We start from the raw sequence: 22,019 nt of genomic DNA on the forward strand, positions 1-22,019 counted from the left end.
AAACCTTGCTCCTATCTCTCGTTTTAGAATTGCCTTTGTTACAATTTGACACTATTTTTACACCTCCGAGAGAACTGTGCTTCCATTGGCTGCAGTTGAAAGGGCCTGTACAGATACAGAGTGAATATGAGCAGCTTTTGGTCAGGTGCTATTAGCTTCACCACAGTACGCCTCATAGAAATAGGCGTAACAACGGACAACCCACATCACATGCTTTTAAACGGCAGTGGATGATTCAATTAAGCTAATGCAGAGAGAGAGAGACAGAGAGGGAGGATACAGCTGCACAGGCATGTGATGAACCATAAGTAAAATCTGGACTGATGTTGCCAAAATGCTGCATTAAATATCGACAGAAGGCTGGAGAGAGCCGGTGTTAGAGGCGATTGAGAAAGTGAAAGAGGAAAAGTAGCAGGTGCAGTTAGAGGATACTGGGAGAAAGATAGAGATGCTGACAGGTGAAACTGAAAAGAAGCAGAGAGGGAGGAAGCAAGGAGGGTGGGAGAGAGAAAGAGAAACAGGGGGAAGAACTCACAGGGAAGCTATAAATACAGCGAAAGAGAGGTCTTTGGTTGCTGCATAAAGCCACAATAAGGAGCCCCAACATTGTTAGCATTCAGCTAGTGTAGCAATATGGTGCAGCTCCTGCTGTGTCTACAGTAAAACCAATAAGAGGAGGGTATCATGGGATTGTGGAGGAGAAATATGGCACATTTATTTGCAGTGCGGGCGTGGGGGCTTAGGCGCTGAGAGACCAGATTGAGAGATAGGATGGTTGGGATACAGATAGATGGCCATTAAGAATTCAACCATGGGGTCATAGCAGTTACAGCTCCTCCACTGAGACAGAGATTTCCATTTTGCCACATCCCATGATTCATACTTGTAGCTTTAGTGCTGTTACAGCCCTGCTAATGCAAAGGGATGTAGGATTTTTTGTGTAGGGGCTGCTGGTTATGAACAATAAGAGGCAGTTTATGATGCAAACTTGCCACTTGATAACTTTGTGGTCTGACTCAGTTGAAATGCTGCAAAAATGCTTTGTGTTCATGTTTTAATCAGCTTCCCTCGTTTGAATGGTGAGCTCTTTTCCTGCTTTGATGGTATAAAAACGATATAAACCGCTCACATTTTGTTGGAACTGAGCAGGAGCGACTATGCATGGTTTCCTCCAGTGACCCTGATTCTCCGCAGAGATTGGATCATCCCTCCGTTAGGCTGGCTGAGCCTGATAACTCCGCTACCAGATAACAAGCAAGGACAGAAAGGAAACATATATGAGTGAGAGTGAAAAAGATACCACCTGTACGTGTGGCGAAGGAAAGGGAAAATCAGGCCTGTGTGTGTCCATTTGTGTGCAGCTGCATGTGTTTGTGTTGTTCACATCAAACAATAGGAGGGAGGTGTTACTTGGCTCCCTGTTAGCGTTTGAAAAATGACATGAATGGACACCTTTTGAAACAGCGGCACCTCTCTCTTTGTGGGAAAGGAAGGAAGGCAGGGTGTAATATTGGCGGAGCGAAAGAAGATGAGTCATGTCATCTTTAATGAAAGTGCCGGCAGCATCTGTGTGGAGTTGTGGTTGGCACCATCAGCACATTGTTATCTCCCTGTGTTCCCCGGCTAAGAGGCAGCAGCAGACCTCCCAGGCCGCAGTGTGGCAAAGTCGCACTAGAGGCCATTAAAGACAGACGGCAGCACCTGGCAAATAAGGCAACACTTAGAAGACAGAGGAAATGGGAGGAAAAAGAAGCAAAAAAATAAAATCAAATAATGCAGCCGCACAAGAAATGGAACAGAGAGGTTATCATTCAGAGCAGGTATTACATTTTAGCTGTCGCCAACCCTTTGGAGTAACTGAGAAGGAGAGCAGTGGCTTGATGAATAATTCTGTATGTTTTCTTAATTAAACCTACAGATGATAGGTGTGAACCCCCTAACCTTTCAGGTCAGAATTTTCAATATAGAAAAAAGTAAAATTTGAGCCTTTTTTTTTTTTTTTGTCCATGACTAAATATGATCCTTTTAAAGAGGAAATTATGTTTTGATTCAGGTTTGTATATTTTACAACAGGGCAGATATAAAAGGCCACCAATGTCATAAAATGACAGAATACCTGATTGTCGCTGTCTGGCTTTACTGAAAGGCCAGAGTCACACATTTCTTTAACTTTTAAGCTCATTTCTCCCAGTGGAAGCATCGGATAAAGCGTTAATAAATCAGGGGTGTTGTAACAGTGCCCCCTAGTGGATATGGTTGAAAGAATATGCATGTGCTCTGCATGTACAGTATCTGTCTTTGCTTGAAAACTGAGTCAGCCATACTATTTTTTTTAATAAAGCGCTCTCCTATAATACTTTTTCAGTCTATAATGACTTTTTTTTTTTTCAAATATAAAAAGTTTCTGCAGGCCAAAAGAGCAATCATGATTTGAGTCAAAACATAAATGTTTGTGACACTTCAACCTTCACTGTTCAGGGACGAGGTAACAGCAGCTTCAACAGAAGGCCCAAATGTTTTGAATAGATTCATTCAACTTCACTTCACAAAGCAACAAACAATACAAAACCTTTCAGATGCCAATCTCAACATAATGCCTGTCATTTCAACGTGCACCTGACTATAATTATGCTAATTTAAAGTAATTAGCCAAGAAATCTGCTTGCTTTAATGAAATGCTGCAAAGGTAATTCCAGATAATGAGCCTCACATTGTGCACTCTGGTTTACGTAAGACTCACACTAAACGGCTTTTTAAAGGGACTCCCATATACAGTCACAGCAGCCTACAGACGTCTTTTCATACAAATGCAGTGCAAAGTAAACTCTGTGCATTTTCTAGTCCACAAAGCTGAGGCTCTAGAAAAACATTTTCTTTTGCCTTTTCTTTACTGCCTGCCACAAACATGCCTTGGTGCTGCTATTTTGGCCTGGGTCACCTGTTGACCTGACAGGCAAGTGTCAGAGGAGAGCACACATGTCAGCTGCAGGTGGAAACTCTCAGCAGGCAACAGTGCTGTGGTTCTGGCTGGCACAGTTGGAGCCTAAGACAACACAGCACCAAGTGACTGCAGGTAAGGGGGATTCTCGATTCACCATTGCATGCTTTTTAGCGCTTTGGTTGTATTTTATGTGTTTTAACTGACAGGTTAGGAGCATTATGTATTGTTTTTGGAACGCATTTTCACAGCTGCAATATTTAACACTAAGTACAGAGCAAAGCAGCAGCAGACAGTCACATTTGCAAGTTCTTTTGTCTTTTTAAAGCTCTATTTGACAATCTTGCTCTTGTCTAAGATTTTGCCGGTGTCTTGGAGTTTGCCTAAAGGTTTCATGAGGTTCAGCGTGACACAGGTAAAAAGATATTTTCTTCTTTCCATTATTGCACATGTAGATTGAATTTAAATTATATGTCTTCTCATGTGCAATTAGCCTTAAAAATCATATTTTAGCCTCATGAGAAAACAGTGATAATGATCTCGTCAATCACAGAAGAAAGCATTCTAGGAGGTTTTTATCGTCAGTGTTATTTTTAACACGACTCCAGCCTGTATTTCGGACGTGTCATCCCTCACCTGGTCTCTCCTCAGTTAAGCAATTAACTTGGGCAGCAGTCTGGAGGTTTCCCAACCCTCTGAAGATGTACGGCCTGTATTTGGAAGCAGTGAACGATTACATTAACGAATCCTATGGAGAGGATGTGTGGAGGCTGATTGAGAACCGAGCGGAGATACCCCACCTCAAGTTTGTCAGACATCAAATGTACAAGTATGTTTAGTGTTTGTTGCCCCATTATACTATGATGACTGCACAATTTCAAGACATATTACGAACTGTCATAGCACACAAAGCTAGTAGCACAGCAATCTTGCAGTGCTTAGCCACATGCTCATTTCAAGTGCAGCACTTTAATATTGTAATATTAAAAAATGCAAGGACCTAACATTTTTAGTCTCCAGCTGTACTACTGACAAGGAAGGGTTGATATAGTTAACTGAGGCAATACACACAAGGTGGACAGAATGTATTAAGTACAATATAGTGCAATGTAGCACAGTCAGGCTACAATAATCATAGATTTGCAAAGTTTGTTTGTTAGTAACTGTTTTCTTCTGGTTATGGATTGTTTGGAGACTTGATGATGTTGTGTCCACCTCCGCATTTCATTTTCATTGACTGAAACTATAATTCATTATTATTATTGATCTTTCCATGTGATTTTTTTTATAAAGTCCACTTTAAATCTCACTGAAACATATTAACAATTAAGCAAGAACAACTTGAAACTAAATTAATGCTATTAATAACATCCCTCCTTCTTGACAGTGACAACCTGATCCTGCGGTTGGCAAAGGCAGCAGGCGAGGTTCTGGGAAAGACCCACGATGAGCTCATGTACGCCTTTGGGGTCTATATGGTCAAGAGGATTGGAAACTATGGATATGAGCGGATCCTGAAGGTGATATAGTGGTTGTCATTAGCAAACAGCTGCAAAACATAAACACAGGCTAAACTATGACTGGTAATATATTGATGGAAACCCAGCTTACATAGGTTTTAAGGGGTTTTTTTTCCCCATAAATCATGTTTCACATCTGAGAATAAATGGAATGAGAATTGGATTATTAGCATACATGGTTGTAGCTGAATAGACTGAGGAAAAAAAGCATTCAAAATATGTGCTTGAATGAAATTCCCTAAGAGAAACAGGGTTTTATCATCTACCACCAAATGAAGCAAAATCTGAATGGAAAATTTTGGCACACACTGGCTCATCACAGTGGATCACACACCACAAATCTTGTCACAGGCTATAAACACTAAAGCCAGGTAATGAATAGGAGGGAATCAAGGAAGCTCAAGAGAGAAGAAATGTGATAACAAGTGGTGTTGCAGTACTCTAATGTGATAAATGCTGAAGAAAGTGGTGACATCCTGTGTATGTGTGAGACAGAAAAAGTACATATGATGAATGGCTGATCAGATGAGTGTCTTCCAGATAAAAGTAGCATTTGAGTAAAGCCACACAAACGCTAGTTCCCCAACACATTTTGTTCTAGGTCCCAGAAGAGCTGTGTTTAGCCTCGAGCCTGATAAATAAATGAGTAAAACAACAAATTCTGCTAGTTGTAATGTTGATACTGAGAAATGGTAGATAACAAATATACTGTCGTCCTCCCTAAAGGGAAATATATCAGAGCTGGACTAAAATATAGTTTTATTTTTTAAAAAAAATAAAAATAAAAATAAAAAAAAATAAAAAAAATAAAATATAGTTTTAGCTTTCCAAGGAAAACACATTAGAGGTAGCTTCCTAGCTGTCAGCAACTCTTGTTAGCTAGCACTGTGACCTCCACACATGATGTTGTAAGTAGATTGCTAACACCGCCTGTGGTAATACAAGTAGCAAACTAGCCGAATTCTCGAGCAAAGCATGCACATTTACTGTGATATTATCAACATAATTTCATTTTATGGGACACATTTCCTCAGAGTATACCTTCTTTTAAATCATTAACTTTATTGTACAAATGACTTGCTTAATAAGAGCACTGAGCCAAAAGGGGAGGGACTTTAAGATGTGATTGGACCAGCCCAGTGCCAATAGAACAAGAAAAATTTAAAAATGGCTGGTCATATAAAAACAAGCCTGTTCAACCAGATGACCAATTCATATTTGGTATTTTCAGTGGTGGAAAGTTATTAATTAAATTTGAGTGCAGTTTGAGACACTTATACTTCCCATTTTTTACTCTGCTTGTACTTTTTACTCTGCTACAGTCACTTAACTGCCCTTTTTTTTTTTTTTTACTTTAACAATGAAGATTTTAAACAGGTTCGAATAAAACAAGCTGTGAAATACAACAATTTGTTAAGGATTAAGTCAGTGGTTTCCAACTTTTTTGGCACCGTCCAAAAAAGCAGCATGTGGTTGGAGGCACATTTTAGATGAGTTATAACAGCTCTATAAATAGTAATTTTCCACTCTAAGTTTCCCACATGGTTTCATTTTAATTATCTTTACATGATACAATATCTCCCCAAAAATCTGAACTAAAAATTAATTTGTATTTTGTATCACAACCAGTGTTTCTTCGTTCCTCTCTTATTAATCATTTCATGTGTCCTCAGTTTAATCTGGTGTACTTGAATACGAAACAGTATTTAAAGTGGTTCAAACTAGCTCCACCTGCAGCAGATGCAGTGGAGTAATACATCAATCAGAGGACCCAAAGCAGTACTTTTACTTCAACAATTTTTTGCTAATAATTTTTCATGCAGCACTTTAGTTTCCGATTGAGTGTGTTTGCATTGCTTTATTGGTACTTTTAGGATGTTTCGTCACTGGGTATCATATATATCTGCAATGGTGTTGAATAGTGATCTTAAAGATGTAGCGAAGAAGCACAGAAGCAATGAGTGCTAAGCATCAAAAACACTTAGCAATCAGAAGTACTGAACCTTCTGTTCGTCATTCTTTTCCAGGTATTGGGGCGAAATGTGCGTGACTTCATCAACGAGCTGGACAACTTGCACGAATATTTCCGCTTTTCCTTCCCCAAAGTGCAGCCACCGAGTTTCTGCGTGGAGGAGGAGTGCGAGACAAGCCTCACTCTGCACTACCGCAGCACCCGCAAGGGCTTCACCCAGTTTGTCAAAGGTATCAGAAGCACAACCAGTGATTCCCCCAGTTGTATAAAGCAGTTTACCACAGCAACAGGAAACTGGGTTTGACCCCCAACCTCAGATCTGTCTGCAGTGTGCAGTTTGCATCCTTCCCCTGTGTTTGTGTGGGTTTTCTGATTGTTGTATGCTCATATAGGCTACAGCCTCATGAGCCCCAGTGTGATTAAACTTGTAATAGCAAGACTTCAGAGCACAGCGAAGAAGAATTACTGTCACATATGGGCATATTAAGAAACATTGTGCAGCTTTGCAGCATAGTACACATGCTGTATCATCATTCTGACAGATTTCATACCCTTTACTGTAAACTGCATGTGTTTTACATTTATAAGGATCGTTCTCCAAAATGCGCTGCAGTGTTTTACATGTTCATAATTAACTTTTTCTACTTTCCAGGAATCTTCAGGATTTCTTTCATTACAGTACAAAACTCAACATTAAGGTGAAATTTCTTGAAATAAACAAATTGCATATAACAATGTGTGTGTTTCACACATAAGGTTTATAAACATGCAATATAAAATAGACCTTATTGCCTTATTGTGTTATCTATGGTGTGATTTAACCTGAGTAATTCATAAATTTAGGATTAAAATTTACATACATGTAAAAAAAATATTATTTAACCTGATTATAATACATATTAGGTTTGAGATCCTACAATAATATTCATTATGAAGGAACAACCAAACTAATGCAATAATGTAGCTAACACCATACCATAAAATACATTTTGGAACTCAACTGATATAAATATTATGGCTTAACCCTACAGAATTAGTAATTAAAGAGAATAACTTGACTAATTTAGAGTTCATTTGTCATTAATCCTTAACAAAAATGTGAATTTGCACTACAAGAACTGGCCATTTTAGGGTGGGACAAACCTATGGGCATGTTCTGACCACAAGAGCTGTCCCTGTAGAACCTCTATTAAAGCCTATTTTTGAGGGAAGAAAAAATCTGACTGGCCCTCAAACACTACTGTGTGGGTTTCAAAGCTGATTGAATAAACTCAGAAAAGAAAACAAAAATGTTAACCAGTTAAACTCAGAGAGGACGCGTACTATTTTCTGCTTTCTTGATGTCTTCATTGATGAGCCATCTTGTTTTCTCAAACATCACTATCCCAAATGTAAATCTCACCATATAGGACAACATAGGAAAAAAAAAACAAAAAACTTTTTCCTCTATTTCCTAGCTGCTCAGAATTAGAATTGGAGATCCATCCATTACTTATTTGTGTTTTTTTTTGGTGCTGTCGGATCCTTTACTGCAATTTAAACAGAAAGCCTGGAAAAGGCTAATTGCTACACAGCTCCTATAAATGCTCACACCATCCAACACCTGCTCCAAGTACTGCAGTAGAAAGCTTGTGTTGTTCGATGGCTTGTAATATATTGTGAAAATAGTTTGCTGAAAAAATAGGTTAATCCAGTGTGCTTTTTATAAAATAGTATATGTAACGTGTAGTATATGGATCCCAGACAGGCATAACAACTTTTCAGCTGACTGTAGACTGCAGATTAATTTGACATGATGCTGAATACTGCAAAAGAATTGTCTAATGGATCTACTGTACAATTAGTTTTGCACAGCTACTTTCAAGTTATTTGAATTTCGAGTCCACTTTCCTCTTAACTTCTCCCTTTGAAGAAATGTGTATTTTTCAATAAAAAATATAAAGAAATTAAGGGAAAAAATAGACTTCTGTGTACTATAATGTATTTAAAAGTCTAATTATTTGGTTCATGAGGACACAATAGTAGTGATATCCCCAGACAAGGTTAACCTATCCAGACAAAGTCACTGATCCAAAACAAAATGGAAATCTCCTTAGCACTACAGTTAGCTCATAAATTAAGCTTACAGAAGCCTATTCAGACTAAACCTCTTGAACGCAAAGTTGACCCCATTGACCAGCGTATGTTATTGGCTCCTGCAGGGCAGCTCTCTCAAGTGGGACGGCAATTCTACAACACAGATATCGAAGTGGAAATCCTGTCTAAAGAGGAAACCGAGAAAATGACGTATGTGGTATGTACTCAGACCCTGATCAAATATCAGTCGAGCTATTGAGTGCTTGACCTTGACCCTTTGTGGGTTCAGTCAGTGGGGAAATGATTGCATCACTTTCAATGAGATGCCAGGCAGAGTTCTTGTTTGCACTCAGACAGCAAGTGTTTATTGGATGGAGATAAGTGTTTATTGGGATGGGGCTTTGGGTAAGCTGAAATGTACAACACAGCAAATATGAAATATTTAACCTGGCATACCTGTGGTAATGATGTCGAGCATCAGATGACATCAGTGTCACCCCTGCTGTTCTTGAGATGTCCCTCAAGCAAAATGGCTGGAAGAACAACCTTGTACCAGATTCCAATACAATGGTAGAAGTTTCTACTTTTTTTTTTTTAACAGCAGACTTGGTATATTATTTAAAACTAATAAACCAATTCATAAGAGCTTATTATTGGTTAGAAAGTAAGTCTGTAATTGTTGATGCGGAAATAAATGTTCAAAAGTACATCAAGACTAGATGCTCTTGAGCCCCTTTCCAAAAATTGTACGAATGAACTGTTAGTAATTTAGTAGCCCTATGGGTGGTATATTTTTTCCTTTCCTAGAATTGTACTCCTCTTTTCCTCTACATTTCAAAAGTTCAGAGTCATGAAAATATTCCATTACATTAGGGATTTTGGTTTATCAAGTGCACTTAAAACTCTGAACCATAAAATCCATCTGAGAGTTTAAAAGGCATAGTAGCTTCAAAAAATTACAGACACTAAATTTATAGTAGCCAGAAATTGTGAGAACAGAAAGAATCATCAGATATTTAACTTTCTGTCTTTCTATAAAAAAAACAGCATGTTTGGTGTACAGTCTCAGCAGGAGAGATAGTCAAAAATTACCTTAAAATTGTGAGATTTCATCAAAATTAGTTAGTTGTTCAGAAATTCCCTAAAAAAAACAAAAACATTTGCACCAGCTTGTGCAAAAAAAAACTAAAAATTTTTTGGTCTTTGACACAACTAAAAAGAAATAATCCACTCAGCTGCGACCAAAAGTCATTGACAAAAACTGCAGGCAGTGTTTACACAGAGCAGAGACGAGAAGACGAGAAAGACTGAGAGGAAGATAAAACCTATTTGATCTATAAAATATTTGCAGCATGGCTAAAAAAAACTGTGTGCATTGCTGGAAGATGCATTCATCATGATGAAATATATTTCTAGAGTTGATATAGGCGTGAAAAACATTTTGTAATGGCTGTAAAATACAAGTAGTAAAGCTATCTATAGTATGTAGAGCTGCGTTTTTTCTTCTACTATTGGTAACACCTGGGGACACTTGGAAAATTATAATACACACAGATTTTAGTTATTATTTTTTGTAGAATAAATAAGCAAAGAAATGTAACTTTTCCTTTTGTCTTTCAAGTAATTTTAAAAATGCAGGAATTTATATTGCAGTGAAAAATAAGTCCACAGTGACAGGAAGAAACTTCTCCCCAAAAAATATTTCCACCCATAAGCTCGTATTTCAGAAGTTTCTTTCCCTTTTTTTCCCTGGTTCAGGTTTATAAGATGAACTTTGACAATGCTGCCTTCAAGCACCGCATGCCCCAGCAGAAGACAGCACCTAGCTATGAAAAGCTGCCAATGAAGCGAGGCATCTTCTTCGACATGTTCCCCTTTAGCGTCATCTTCCGCCGCGACATGACCATGTATCGCATCGGCGACGGCCTGAAAGAGGTCTTTTCTGACCTCCAGGGAAAGAAGGTCAACGAAGAGTTCACTCTGGTCAGACCCATGCTGGAGTTCAGCTGGGATAATGTGAGTTTGGATGAGGTTGTCCAATTACTTGTCATGATTCTAAATGGTAAACATGAGTATAGTCTCTTCTCTGCTTACTGTTATATCATTACTATTCTAATCCACAAAAAATCTTTCTGCTTGCTTTGGTCAGATCTACACCCATTTGAACAATGTGTTTGAGCTTTTGTCTAAAGCTGTGGTAGAGAGCAAGCAGAAGGTCAACATCCCCAAGCTGAGCAAGGAAGAGCCGGACGAGAAGGAGGAGAATGAGAAAGCAAAAAGGGAAGAAGAAATGGGTACCAGTCCCTTTACTTCAACTTTTTAAATCATTTCAGACCAGCAGCATATAAAAAGGGTTCAAGTCACTCCTGGGTGTCTACATAGAGCAAAATGAAACATTTATAGTCCATTCCGTTGGAAATTAATATCAAACTGATTTTAATTTAAATGCACTGCATCCGCAAAGCACATTTAACCATCCTTAAATACTATAAATTGATTTGGACATAATCCTGCACACACTGAAGCATCATATAGATGCTTTATCTATTCTCTTCTTGACCATTGCTCTTCTGCTATCGCCTGACTGTGTGACTGGAATTCACTGCAGCATTTTCAAGCACCTACGACCTTGTTAACTTGACTGGTTAACTCATCCTTGTTCCTTTGCCATCTATCCTCTGCCTGTTTCTGCTGCTCTCCCTCCATCAGAGCCAAAGGCAGTGGAGGAGATGAAGGGCACAGACCAAGAGTACAGCAGCGCTCTCACCCAGTACAACAGTTCTGCCAACTCTGGAGGCGAGGATATCGAACTGCTGGCATTCCAGACAGTCACCGGTGAGAACGCTTTACACTTTAACCTTTACAAAATGTTAACTATTAGGACAGGCAATATCTTACTGGCTTTCTTTTATTGTTAATCTGAATGCTTTTGTTTATTGAGTCATAATTCTAGTAACTTTTCCTCCATGCTGCACAGGAAAGTGTAGCGAGACCATCTTTGAAGACATGCGGGAGCCTCCAAAGAAGCCTTTACATCTGAAGGGCCAGATGAAATATGTCCCTCAGTGGGACTCCCTCATCTTCCTAGGGACACCCATGTAAGATCATAGTTTGATCATTTTTCAAATTCAATAGGAATAGAGGTTGTGTCATTTCAACTCCTAGTAACAAAAACCTAGCCTGGGATCTAAGTTACGCTCGGTCCAAATTATATTCAGTATAATCAGGTCTGAAAGACTCAAACTCTGTTGCTCCAAGTATTGTACATGTCTGTGCTTCCATGTGTCTATTGTTCAAGTAGATTCCAGCTACCTTAGTATCAGTTGTGATCATGTACAGTACCAGTCACTGTAGTGGATCTTTCTTTTTTTTTTGTCTGTCAAGTTCTCTCTCTTTTCAGCTATGGTTTCATGTTGAAAGCTGGTGTATTCTGCTGCTACCTGCGTTGCTGTTCCTTGTTGTTTTTTTCTCTTCTAAATTATTGTGGGTTAACTGCATTTTAAAACACATTGTTGAAAATTGGTTTATGTATGCAAGTTTTCCATAGGTCAAACTCCAATTGGGTCTAAAAGTAACTGTCATGCCCACAGTAGGAAATCCAATTACTAGAAAGAATATCTTCAGATGAAGGTGTTACGTTATACACCAGCCTTTATTTAGCTCAACTAAGAAGCCTAGTATTTTAGACAGACTATACTTTATGAAGACATACATCTTATATTCCTTTTGTTTAGTCTATTTTTAATTAAATATACAGTATTTGTATTTTCTAAGGCGCGCCTTCTATTTCTGAGGTGTCACTTTGTTGTTCCTATTGTTTGTGCCATGTTTTCTCCAACTGGCATATTCCTTTCGCTCTAGCTGTGAAATGTAGCATTACATTTCATTAACTTCAACTTAACTGAGAAAGCGCAGTTATGTGTAACATTCAGAAATAAACAGCAAGTGTAGTATTTCTGTTTGAGTCATTATAGTACGAGTCATCTTCTGTTTTACAGTGCTTATATATTTTAAAACAAGCCTGTAGTATCTTTGTACCAACAAGCTATTTGAGATTGAATCAATTTTTTTAATATTGGCCATTATGTGATCATCTACTGGAAAAGGGGGCAACAGATCAATATATTCATGCTCTACCCTGGCATTCATTTGCATGTCCTGACACCTTTACTCTTCAGATCTAAATGTTGCACTTCTTAATGACTGACATTAGGAGCTACAGATTAGACATTTGTATGCCAATTAATGTATCCTCATTTGTTCTTATTCTTGCAGTATAGAGACTGTGGAGGACATGATAAAGATGGGTGTGTATGTGAACGATCTGAATCTGCATGACTCCAGCAGAGAGCTGATTTTGGCTGGGACACAGCAGTCAGCTGAGCTGCAGTTGGCCCTCGATCAGGTAAAGAAAAACCCTGAATCCTCAAGTCTTTACAGACAGACTATGCTGCCAGCAGAGCAGTTTTGTGTGAAACAGCAAGAACTTGATTCTACAAAATCATGAAGTATGAGGGAAGTCTGAGGTTCATATTATCAAATAAAATGTCTTGTAACACTTGTGTGTCTTATAGCATAAGTCATTTTATATGATGCAATAAGTGCTACCACTTCCAGGTCTCTCTATGAGGCAACCTGAACAGGTGAGCTCAGGTGAAAGCTCTGCTCCCCTATTGATTTCAACCATTAAATCTACTTCAGTCATGCAGGAGAGGTGTGGATTAAGAGGATTAAAGAAGGCAAAGAGGGATTCTTGAGCTTTAAGAATGAGGTTTGACTGTAACTGTAGACTCTTGTATCCTGTTTCTGATCCTCTAGGAGCAACAAAAATATGCTCAGCTGCAGGAAATTATCAAGAAGCTGGATGAAGAAAAGAAGAGGGGGGATTCTTTGCTGTACGCCATGATCCCTAAAGCTGTGGCTGACCGCCTTAGGAAGGGAATCACGGCTCTGGAGACATGCCAGGTACAAGAGACGAGGTTTTGTGAACACAGATAGCAGTGCTCACAAAATATGAGAAACATTATGTTCTGAAAAATGGCTAAATTGAGTTATTCTAGCTGATAGGACACTGTGACCAAAGCTCTCAAGTCAGTCAAAGAGAGCACATCTTGCATCTTAAGTATCTTTGTTTCATCAACCCACTGCAACTGGGGTCAGGGGTCCGCCATGCAACAGTAGCCATAGCCTGGCAGCCGCATGAAACAGAAATACTTTTTCCTGGTGAGTGTACTGGTGTGCGATTGTCACAGTTTAGAACGTGTGTGTGTGTGTGTGTGTGTGTGTGTGTGTGTGTGTGTGTGCCCCAGGTCTTCCCAGATGTGACCATCCTGTTCAGCGACGTGGTCAAGTTTAACGAGATCTGCATCCACATCACACCCATGCAGGTGGTGGACATGCTGAACGAGATCTACATCGTCTTTGACACACTGAGCGAGAAGCACAACGTCTACAAAGTCAGTCCAAGAAAGGAACACATCCAACTGCATATTATTTGTAACTGTGTACTCTGTAGTTTTTAGGGTCTGTTTTCAAGCCGAGGAACAGCTGATGATTATCTTTCCATTTGGCCTTTTTCCTGTTCAGAATCCAACTTTACTGGACTTTTCCTCTTTTTTTTGTCAGAAAACAGAAGATGGTAGAAATTTTTATTTACTGAAGTAAATGACACTAAAACAAATATTATTACAAAAAAATTAAAATGTTAGAATTTTGAATATCTTAGATGCTTTAGCCAAGATGTAACCCATGTCATACTGTAAAGTTTGTTTGTTTTTTTTTATTTGCAGATGAAATGGGTCAGACTTTAAGCATTTCTTAAAAGTCAATATATGTTAAAAAAAAAATGTATGTGTTAGTTTTTCTGAATACAAAATTCAGTACACAATTTGTGAGAGCAAATTTTAGCTTTAAAATTCACATCCTGGTGTGTTTTAGGCAACATTCATGAAATTATACAGTAAAATTTGCATTCCAATCCCACTATAGAACTCGTCACTGTCCTTTCTGTCCAGGTGGAGACGATCCGTGATGCCTACATGGTGGTAGCAGGCGTTCCCAACAAGACAACCTTTCACGCGCACCATATCTGCGACATGGCCCTGGACATGCTGAGCTCCATCGACCACCTTAAAGACCCCTCCACCGGAGATAATATCCAGATCAGAGTCGGTGAGACAGCAGAACTGTCTGGAGCTTTACAGTCTCCTGTGTGATAACACATCCAGATTATTTGGATGTTTTCTGTTGCTGTTCATATGAGGTTAGGGTTAACCGCAGAACTGGTAGGGAATCAGTGACTTGATCCTTGTACTTCAGACAGCTGAAGTTTAGGCTTTTTATCTACTCAACCTCTTACATTTCAACAACAGTCCAAAAGAAACATGATTTTAAGATCTTGGGGCATAGTAGAAAGATTTTCCGTCAACCAAAGGATCTGGATGAAGTGTACAGAAGGAGACACAGATTGCTACTGCCACAAGGGGTCGCTATTTTGAGTCAAACCGGACCACTGACATTTTTAGCGCAAACAGGAGCACAGGAAAATGTCAATCATTTGTGTATCCCTCACTGGCTTCAAAATACTGTAAAATTATTCTTTTAACTTAAGATTTGAGACCATGAGACATCTAGAACTGAAGCTGTGACTAAATGTTTTGATTTAAAGTCAGAAACCCATGTTGCTATAATTTATAAAGCACATTTAAAACAACAGACGTTGAACCAAAGTGCTTTCCACCTGAGAAATGACATTGCGAATTTACTAAATGAATTTAAATATGAAGGTGAAGGCCCTACAGTATTACTTAATTTGTAAATTTACACAACCAATGCAAATATTACGGTTGGGACCCTACCATGTTATATAAAATACAAATGCCTTTATATATAAGCATATAAAGCTATATAAAAACAAATTAAGGTCAAAAACACTACAGAACTACATACATGGTAAACAGAACAAAGTCAAAGATTCCCTAAAAGTAAACATACTTGTAACAAAAAGAGCCCTCCAACACAGCTAGGAACATTAAATAGTGCATGACTAATAAAAGACACTAATGGAAATAGAAGATCTGCTTTATACAGTTCCATACTGTCTGTAACCACATAAAAAAGCCATAATGCAGCACTGGAGCTTGACAGGAACACAACGGTAGGAGATAAAATATCACTGTGCTAAACTTGCATCTATCAATGTATCTATTCTGTAAAATGTTTATTCTAATCAGGTTCTTTGGGAAGCAGGCAGTAAACTAGGGACCAGAATGAATAGAGCTATAACAGGTTGCCAGTCTTGATACTAAATATCAGAAGAAAACATTGCTGTGCTGAATACTTTGTTTCTCCAGTGGCAGAGAAAAAAAACAATTCAAGACTGGAAATCAAATGCAGAATTATTACAATCACTTCTGCACAAACACTATATCATGGTTACGTTAAGCAACAATACCCTTTTTAAACTACTGCACCATCAAAGTAAAACAATCGTGAATAATTTATGATTAATTTGCATTTGTTGCAACATGTTTTTCATGTGTGTATGTAAATTTGGACAAAAATTGCCCTAAAACATGGATTCGTGCAGTTTAAGCGTGAGTCATCTCATATTTGGATCTATATTTTAGGTATTCACTCTGGTATGGTGGTGGCTGGAGTTGTGGGTCTGAAGATGCCTCGCTACTGTCTGTTTGGTGACACTGTCAACACAGCCTCAAGGATGGAGAGCAATGGAGTGGTGACTATACTAACATTGTTAATAACCTATCACCCAGCAAAATGTGCTAAATAACCGGCGGCTGTAATCTAAATAACTGCAACGGCACTCAGATTTCCCTCAGTCGAAATTCATGTAGATTACAATGCAAAAATCATTTTCTGCTTAATGATGCCACTGTGCTGGTTGCTTTTTAGTTGATGCAACAGGCTAATCACTTCATTTGCTTTCCATTACTTACAGTAATGAAGGTTGATGTCTTGTTATGCGGGAGAACTGTTTTGTGATGGAAAGAAAGTAAATTAAATAGGAAGCAGTTTTTGCAGGCTTAATTTCACCCCCAGCACATTCCCATTAAGCAAGAAAACTTTTGTGTTTATATACTCAGCTTTAGCTTAGTTTTCTATGTTTGCGTCTGTCTGAGCAGGGCATGCAGATACACATCAGTCAAACCACCAAAGACCACCTGGAGCATGAGCCCTATATCATCGAGGAAAGGGGCAAAATCTTTGTAAAGGTGAGTGGTAGCCAAGGACTTTGCTGTCTGTCATGTTCTCTGAAAATTATGTCTTCCCTTACCACCTTCCTTTGATTGAAAGGGCCGTTATGATTGCCACTTTACAGGCCATTACATTTCTAGTCTTGCGGCTCTAAATTTTAAGCTCTTAATTTCAAGATGAGATGTATAATCTTAAAAGATGGGACGCTGATCTTTATGTGGCCACTTAGTGTTGAGTATTATTAAAAATATTCACCGTCTTAAGCCAACTCAGAGATAGTTTGAAACTAACAGTCCAATTGTTTCAGTGTTGGTTAACCAATTTCTGCATAAAACTGGTCTTTTCAAAATGTATAGAAAGCATGTTCATCAGCTTATGCTGAAAATTATTCATACACATGCCGAATTTTGATTAAAATAGAATTTTTATTCAAACAGTAAGATTATTCTGGCTTGAAATGACACAAACAATCAACAAAAGATGGCAAGACCTTGTGCTAGAGATTTTAATTATAAATATAAAATATTTCTATGTTTATGTTTACATTTTAACTAAAAATGCCATGAACGTTTCTCAAAAATCAGTGCCTATAGTTCCACAAGCACCAACACCAGCAATCAAACAGATCTTATAATTGCTAATCAGCTTTTTTAATGTCTCCACTGGGATTTTGTACCACTCCTTGTTTGATCCCCAGGTCTTTGAGATTCCACAAATTCTTGATAGGATTCAGGTCTGGACTCTGGCTGGCTCACTCCAAAATGCTGATATTGTGTTCTGTTAACCTTGTTGGAAGGTTCAGTGCTGCCCAAGTTTTTCTGCACACTGCTGAAGTTTTCCTCCATAATCTCAATGTTCTATCTTGACACCAGTCACTTTGACAAGGTTGCTTGGCCCACTGGCTGAAAAACATCCCCAAAGCACTAGATCCTCGTCCACCAGGTTCAACCTTTAGGATGAGATTCTTAAGGTGGAATGCTTCGCCTTTCTTTTTCCAAAACAACTGATGCGTTCTTGCGTCCAAACAACTCCATTTCTGTCTTGGAACTGATGACTGAAAGCTTTCGTCTTTGTTCAGCTGCATTTTAGCAAAGGTTTGTTGAGCTTTTGAGTGCCTGTCTTGGAGAAGTGGAATCCGATTGGTTGGTTTTCACAGAGACCAGCCTTGTTTAATGTCTGCCTTGAGATACTGGGACCAGTATTCCTCAGATTCCTCAGGATGGCTTTGGTGTGGATCCTTGGATTCTTTTTGACCTCTTGCATGACCATTTTGGCCAGCCATGGAGTCTCTTTCAAATTCCTACCACGCCCTTTGAGATTTTTCTGTGTGGAGCTCCTTGCAGTGGAAAACACTTGAATAGGAACAGCCACAATCTTGCTGTCACTGGTGAACCCCTAAAATCCAACTCTTTTGGTTTTATCCAAGCTTTAATGAAATGACTAGTAACTGACAGGGAACTTTATTCATTTATACTGTATTATAATACTCTCATCTTTTGTTGTTTGTTTGTGTCATTTCAGCCAGAAGAAATATATTGGTCAAATAGAAATCTATAAATAAAAACTTGTCATGGGTGTGAATAATGTTGTACTTAACTCTACATATCTTCCTGACATCTTCCAGGGTAAAGGCTACATGAAGACCTACTGGCTGAAAGGAAAGAAAGATCTATCGTTCAAGACCCCGGCAGAGCTGCGCTACAGCAGTGAACAGAAAGACTCTGAGGACAAGAGCTCTAATGGGTGAGTAGAGAAAAGAATAGCAGTCGGCACCAAAACACCCTTCTCTTCGGCACACAGTGTGGACTCAGGTTGCCCCCTGTTGATTCAGCCAGAGCTGTGCTCATTGTCCCCTGCAGCACAAGACAGCAAACAAACTGGAAGGCTGTTTCAGCTGCTTTCGGTTGTTTGATGCTGCTCATCAAAAACACATTTCTCTCACATGGGGCAGTGCAACCCCTTGGGTTACCGAAGCAACATAAGAAATGGTGAAACAAAACAGGCGAGACACAACATAATAGTAAACACCATTTTTAACAGTTCCTTTTATCTGATATCAAGCCTTTGAGACTTATTTTTCATAAAACATAAATGTTTTTACTACTTTGGTCACTTGTTTCCAGTGTTGTCTTGTTGCAAGAATTTTCTTGAAATGAGACACAAAAGGACAAGAAGGTATACTGCTAATACACAAACTATACTGTTCTAGAAAGTGGCCATGCAGCATATTGATTTAATTGAAAACAGATTAAATACTGTCACTCTTAAGACAGACTCATTGATGCTTATTTGAAGAAAATTAAGCTGTGGTACTTTAACATACTATGCAATTCTATACAGACCCCCAATCCCAGTTAGTTCAGCTACTGTCACTTTGGAAAAATGTAAAAATGTTTGACGTCAGACATTATTTTTACAAGTATGTGATTCCTGAACATTTTTATCTCATATGTATATTGCTGTGAATTCAACAAATGTGTAATTGCTCTAGTTCCACAAGCACTAATGCCAAATGCAAGGCTTCCAACCTCCACATCACTAGCAGTGAGGAGCAAGCGGAAGGGAAACCAAGCCCAAGCAACCTCCCACTGGACACCCTGCCCACACCAGAGGCCGCTAACGAACCCCCCACCATTTCATCTGAGTCTCAGGAGAAGGAGAAAGCCAAAAAGACTAAAAACAACAAGGGGGCCAAATTGGATGTGCCCCAGGGAAATGCAAATCCGGAGTCTTCACCGGCTGCCGACGGCCAGGAGAACCCAGGTCCTCTGCTCAACAACAAGAGAAACAGCCTAAGACAGCAGTACGCCAAGCTGCCCGCCAACCTGCCCATGCGCAGTGCTGCCTGTTGCATTCTGTGAGCAGATTGTTGTAGGGTGAGAACAGTCCAGCATGTGACAAGGGTTTGATACTGAAAATGTAATTGAAATTGAGTCACAGGCAAGACAAAGCAGGCACCGTGGTCACTGATGATTTTCATTTGAACAAATTCCAGTTAATTAAAAATACTGAGTGATATAAACCACCAACATTTCCCACTTAAAACTACTTAGATTAAGGCAAACTTTGTGCAACAGTCAGCGAATGGAAACGGTGCTGTTATGCTGATTGCTTAATAAAAGCCTACTACACTCAAAACACTGGATTTAATTTTTAAAAAATAACAGATGGAGAACATTTTCATGTTGTTCATTTGCTTCAGTGATTTCATGCATCCAAATGTTAAAAAGTTTTTTTTTTTCCAGTTCTATCCTCACCCTGAATACTGAGAATTTTACAGGTTTCACAACCTGCTTTCCTTATGTCAACTGTTTAAAAAAAAAAAGGAAGTACAACATCCTCAACATGAAAACAGCACAGACAAACAGAACACATTTACAACTGGTAATGGCAGCCATCAGAATGAGTTTATTTCTATCTACCTTGTGCTGTTTGCTGTACTGTTTTGTAGCATTCATAAATTCAGTGCTGTTACTTCTACAGAAATTGTATTAAAATGTATAATGAGAACAAATTACAGGATATTTTTTGGAAAATCAAGAAATTTAAGCAAGCCATTTTACACAAGTTTTATACCGTTTTCATCTGAGCTGGGAGATTTCACAGTCTATGGATGCTTCATGTAATTCACTGAGAGTAGCCGTCATCAGAGGTTGTATTCGATCTTGTTTAAACTGGCTGTATGGTATTTCTGTAGACATTTGGTGGCACAGTATTGTCTTAGAGGTCTGGTTCTACTTTTTGTATGTACCTACATTTGATTCACTGTATGACAGCGTTTCTTGATATAAAACTGTATGTACAGCCATGAAACCTCTCGTTATTATTTTAAAAATAGCAGGTCATGGCACCTTGTGGTTTCATAAATCTTTGACCTATCAGTTACAAATGTAACCAAAATTCATCTGTTTTTGGCCTGTGGCTGGAGTGAACTCTGCATCCTGATTGCTGGGTTTCAAAAACGAGTGACCTACTGCACTGTACTACAGCTGAAAAAGGTTTTTGTCACTTCCGTTAAAACATGTGGTTTTGAGGTATTTGCTGAAACTACTGATGCTGTCTCATAGGATAGTCTCCATGACGGAAATATAACCAACACATAAAATGTGTCAACAGGATGGGCTCCTTGTTTCAGCAAGTCAAATAATGACTCTTCATGCACTGATATTTATTCGACTGGTACATTTTGTTAATTCCAATTGTTGAATCGAACTGCAAAAATGTGTTTCACTCTGCAAACTGTATCTTAATAGGCAAAGCTCCCTAATAATTCCATAACATTTATAGGAGAAAACATAGTCAAAAGGACTCCTCCAATGAGCAATGAATCAGAGAAATATTAATTCTTTATTTGCTTATTATAAGAAGCTCTACCTATTTAGTCCCTTACAGACATGCACATCTTCCCATTAATCTGATGACAACTGAATGTGTCAGCTTCATATCAAAATGAGCGCCCTCATCACTTTTCCATAAAAGTCCCAACGACAATCTTACCAGGTCAGATCAGGTAATACTTCTGCATCACATTCAACAAAGCACAAGTCTCAACTGCATGCCGTTGCTTCAACTGACAGGGTACAAGATAATCAGGTAGGTTTTTTTCTACATTTCAGCACCAGTATGGGTTCAAGAACACCATGTAGAGCACAGAAGACAGTTTTCAACCAAAACCACAGAATACCTTCCTCATTCACTTTGCTATAAAATTTCATACCTTACAAACTGAAAAGTTCGTTTAAAAAAAAAAAACAACTTTGCAATTAAGGTAGAATCTGTAGGTAGTCAAATGAATGAGATACTGAAGTCTGCTGTTTCCAGGCATTTGTAAGATTTTTTTCCTCTGAATTTATTACATACCTGCAGCAGAATCCATTTGAGCATCTCCAAAGCGAGAGAGTTGCATGCATGTACTCACGTGGAACAACAGGATTGACTTTATTAATTACTAATAATTAAATTTTTTTTCCCACATGGAGACAGAGATTAGTCGGGATCTAGTCAGACTGGGTGGTTTCTTTTACTCAGACATTGAGCTGTCACACACAGTCATAGTTCATAAGTTCACGGTCATAGTTTATAAGCTGCAATTAAATCATTTGTTACAAAGTGAATTTAGATTTAGTCTTTTGTTTATTGTTGCTTTATAAATGCATTACACATCACTTGATGCACTGTCAAACCTCACATCTATCAAAAATATTCTACGTGTCCCATGGCCTTCTTAGTCACAGAACATTACAAGTGTCAGAATGAAAGAATGCTTTCACTTTCAGGGATTGATGAAGCCTGCAAT

The 22,019-nt window shown here is 38.6% G+C and overlaps 1 protein-coding gene across 1 annotated transcript; it reads left to right on the forward strand.

Moving 5' to 3' along the window:
• Positions 1-2,866: 2,866 nt before the first annotated feature.
• LOC111573014 (soluble guanylate cyclase 88E-like) lies at positions 2,867-20,536 on the forward strand. The gene is made up of 18 exons (XM_023276936.3): positions 2,867-3,073; positions 3,297-3,353; positions 3,590-3,767; positions 4,326-4,458; positions 6,486-6,660; positions 8,632-8,723; positions 10,265-10,522; positions 10,656-10,800; positions 11,216-11,341; positions 11,484-11,604; positions 12,782-12,911; positions 13,325-13,471; positions 13,816-13,962; positions 14,521-14,677; positions 16,135-16,244; positions 16,651-16,740; positions 18,348-18,466; positions 19,215-20,536. The coding sequence occupies exons 3-18, from the start codon at positions 3,640-3,642 to the stop codon at positions 19,582-19,584; spliced, it is 2,448 nt and encodes an 815-aa protein (XP_023132704.1). The 5' UTR covers positions 2,867-3,073; positions 3,297-3,353; positions 3,590-3,639; the 3' UTR covers positions 19,585-20,536.
• Positions 20,537-22,019: the final 1,483 nt, after the last annotated feature.

The sequence above is a fragment of the Amphiprion ocellaris genome, chromosome 9, assembly GCF_022539595.1.
Source record: "Amphiprion ocellaris isolate individual 3 ecotype Okinawa chromosome 9, ASM2253959v1, whole genome shotgun sequence".
Lineage (NCBI taxonomy): Eukaryota > Metazoa > Chordata > Actinopteri > Pomacentridae > Amphiprion > Amphiprion ocellaris.